The 3,848-nt window shown below is 44.9% G+C and overlaps 1 protein-coding gene across 1 annotated transcript; it reads right to left on the bottom strand.

The window, feature by feature from the left end:
* Positions 1 to 1,407: 1,407 nt before the first annotated feature.
* LOC138878189 (uncharacterized) lies at positions 1,408 to 2,435 on the bottom strand. Its single transcript, XM_070157857.1, has 2 exons — positions 2,057 to 2,435; positions 1,408 to 1,469 (listed from the first exon to the last, which is right to left on the bottom strand). The coding sequence occupies exons 1-2, from the start codon at positions 2,433 to 2,435 to the stop codon at positions 1,408 to 1,410; spliced, it is 441 nt and encodes a 146-aa protein (XP_070013958.1).
* Between the last annotated feature and the right edge of the window lie 1,413 nt (positions 2,436 to 3,848).

Here is a 3,848-nt window from a genome sequence, read left to right as displayed (position 1 = left end):
AAATAAATAATCTCATTTCAAATACTCTCACTTAAATTGGAAAAACTCCCTCGCGCATCTTAACCCTTCGGGACGGGCGCGCAAAAAGGAGGTGTGACAACCGTCCCGTAGTCCATCATATCTGTTTATCCGAAGGATCTGCCGAGATACCGTCCTGTAGTCCAACTTCCAATGTGCAAGGGGATCTATCGGGAATCGAACCCGCAGTCCCAAAATAAACAAACAAGGGGGAGCTACCGGAATCCCACATTCGTAGTCCCAATGTAAATGCGCAATCACAACCAAAATTATCCAGAAATTCAAGTATAAAACACTAACAGATAGGTAGTACTAGTCTAGCATGTTTCACGCAGTACAATTTAGGCAAATTGAGCAAATAAGCAGTTAAATCTAACTAATCATGCTTTTCTAACTAACACAGGTTAAACTTGCATTTAGAATAGTCAAGTAAGCAAGAAAACACAGTTTAAATATTTCAAGTAAAGCGAATTTTCAACAATTAGCTCAAGTACACACTCGTCATCTCGCGTACAATGCATTTAAAACAACAATTAATATATCCTAAGGGGAGAGGTCCCCCACACAAAGTTAGACAAGCCACTTACCTCGAACCGGTACAAAATCAACTACGAAACAACGCCTTTGCCATGAGTATCCAACTCCGAATGACCCAAATCTATTCAATCCAGTTACATAATGTAAATAACATCGCAAACAACTGAATCCACTATTAAAATTAAAGCTAATGCACGAAAATAGGTGAAATAACCAAAACGCCCTTCAGGCCAACGTCTCAGAATCGAATAATTTTCACATTTTCAGAACCCTCGTACTCTCACGAGTCTAACCATATAAAAATCTCCCAAATTGGAGGTCAATTGCCCACTCAAATCTCAATAATTAGGTCTATGAAGTTTCTTCCAATTTTCCCCAAATTTGACTTTGAATTCGAATTCTAATGGTGGATGTAACTATATATTGATGGAATACAACTAAATAGGGTCAAGAAAACATTACCCAGTGTCTTCTCTTCAAAATCCACCCAAAATCGCCTTCTCCTGAGGTCCCAGTTGGTTTTTCTAACTTTTGAATTAACCCTCGGATTATCCCCTTTTCAGAATAGTGTAACCGCTTTTACGGTTCAGGGACCGCTTCTGTGGAATCCAAGCCGCTTCTGCGGTTTCATTAATTATCCGACCTTCCGCTTCTACGGTCTTTACATCGCATAAGCGATTTCGCTTCTGCGGAATCCTTATGCTTTTGTGGTTCCTGCCGAACGCCCACGCTTCGCTTCTGTGGTTCCCAAGCCGCATAAGCGAAAATACCAGAAGGCAACTGCTGCAATTTTCTTCCAACTCCAAAATTTGCCTGTTGAGCATCCGAGACACACCCGAGGCCCCCGGGACCTCAACCAAAAGCACCAATACCACCTAACACCTTATTCAAACTTGTACCAATCCTTAAAACACCTAAAACAACATCGGACACTCGATTAAATCAAAGATTCAAGCCTAAGAACTTCAAGTTCATCCAAAATACTTTTTTGATCAAAAACCTAACCAACACTCGTCCGATTGACCCGAAATTTTGCACGCACATCCCAAATGACATGACGGTGCTACAGCAACTTCCGAAATCCCATTCCGACCCTCGGATCAAAAATTCACTATCGGACCAGAAACTTCAAAATTCTAACTTTCGGCATTTCTAGCCTAATTGAGCTACGGACCTCCAAAAGACATTCCGGACACGCTCCCAACCCCGAAATCACCTAACGGAGCTAACGGAACTATCGGATTTCCATTCCGAGGCCGTCTTCATACTGTTCCAATTACGGACCACTTTCCAACACTTAAGCTCTCATTTAGGGACTAAGTGCCCCAAAACACTCCGAATCCTAACACCGAACGTCCCGACAAACCAAAAGAGCAGAAATGAACTTAGGGGAAATAGTTAACAGGGGATCGGGCGAAAATTCTAAAAACGACCGGCCGGGTCGTTACATCCTCCCACACTTAAACATTCGTTCGTTCTCGAACGAGCATAGAGAACATACCTGAAGTAGTAAATAGATGAGGGTATCGGCTGCGCATATCCCGCTCGGTCTCCCAAGTCGCCTCTTCGACCGGCTGACCCCGCCATTGAACCTTTACTGATGCTATATCCTTTGACCTGAGTTTTCTGACCTGCATGTCCAATATCGCCACTGGCTCCTCAACATAGGACAGATCCTTGTCCAACTGGACTGAAGTGAACTCCAACACATGCGACGGATCACTGTGATACCTCTGAAGCATCGAAACATGAAATACCGGATGAACCCCGGCCAAACTGGGAGGTAAATCAAGCTCATAAGCGACCTCCCCAACTTGCTTCAAAATCTCAAAAGGGCCAATAAACCTCGGACTCAACATCACTTTCTTCCCAAACCTCATGACGCCTTTCATAGGCGAGACCCGAAGCAGAACCCGCTCACCAACCATAAAGGAAACATCACGAACCTTCCGGTCCGCGTAACTCTTCTATCTAGACTGGGCTGTACGGAGTCGATCTTGAATCACCTTAACCTTTTCTAACGCATCTTGAACCAAATCTGTGCCCAATAGTCTCGCCTCACCTGGCTCAAACCAACCCACCGGAGATCTGCATCTCATACCATATAAAGCCTCATACGGCATCATCTGAATGTTGGACTGATAAATATTATTGTAAGCAAACTTTGCCAATGGCAAGAACTGATCCCAAAACCCTCTAAACTCAATCACGTACGCACGAAGCATATCCTCAAGAATCTGGATGGTGCGCTCGGACTGTCTGTCCGTCTGAGGGTGAAATGCTGTACTCATCGTCACCCGAGTACCCAACTCCTGCTAAACGACCCTCCAGAACCATGATGTAAACTGAGTACCCCTATCTAAGATGATAGAAACTAGAATATCATGCAGACGGACAATCTCTCTGATGTAAATCCCCGCTAACCGCTCCGCTGAGTAAGTAGTACACACCGGTATGAAATGAGCGGACTTGGTCAGTCGATCCACAACAACCTAAATAGCATCGAATTTCTTCGTCGTTAGAGGGTTACCAACCACAAAATCCATGGTGATCTTCTCCCACTTCCACTCTGGAATCTCAATCTGCTGAAGTAACCCACCCGACCTCTGGTGCTCAGCCTTTACCTATTGACAGTTGAGGCATCTAGCTACAAACCCCGCTATGTCTTTCTTCTTCCACATCCACCAGTAGTGTTGTCTCAAGTCCTGATACATCTTCGCGGCACCCAGATGGATGGAATACCGCGAACTATGAGCCTCTGCCAATATCAACCCCCGAATGTCATCAACATTGGGTACACAGACCCGACCCTGCATCCTCAATACCTCGTCCTCACTGATAGTCACATCCCTGGCATCGCCATGCTCAACCCTGTCCTTGAGGACAAGTAAATGGGGGTCATCATATTGTCGCTCCCGGATATGATCAAACAATGAAGACCGAGAAACCACACAAGCTAGAACCCGACTGGGCTCCGAAAGGTCCAATCTCACAAACTGACTGGCTAAGGCCTGAATATCCATCGCCATAGGCCTCTCTGATGCTGGTAGATATGCCAAACTCCCCAAACTCTCTACGTGGTGACTTAAGGCGTCGACCACCACATAGGCCTTGCCCGGGTGATATAGAATAGTGATGTTATAATCTTTCAATAGCCCCAACCACCTTCTCTGGCACAAATTTAGATCCTTTTGCTTGAACAAGTGCTGCAAACTCTGATGATTTGTATAAATCTCACAAGGCACGCCATACAAATAGTGACGCCAGATCTTCAAGGCATGAACAATAGCAGC

This window comes from Nicotiana sylvestris, chromosome 1 (assembly GCF_000393655.2).
Source record: "Nicotiana sylvestris chromosome 1, ASM39365v2, whole genome shotgun sequence".
NCBI classification, from domain to species: Eukaryota; Viridiplantae; Streptophyta; class Magnoliopsida; order Solanales; family Solanaceae; genus Nicotiana; species Nicotiana sylvestris.
This window is presented reverse-complemented; position numbering and strand designations above follow the sequence as displayed.

Excerpts from the sequence above, each read along its gene's own strand:
- LOC138878189 (XM_070157857.1), bottom strand. The coding sequence starts at position 2,435 with ATGAGGTTTGGGAAGAAAGTGATGTTGAGTCCGAGGTTTATTGGCCCT. Across the intron at positions 1,470-2,056 it reads TCATCTATTTACTACTTCAG|GTGTTTTAAGGATTGGTACA; the intron begins GTATGTTCTCTA and ends ATGTTGTTTTAG.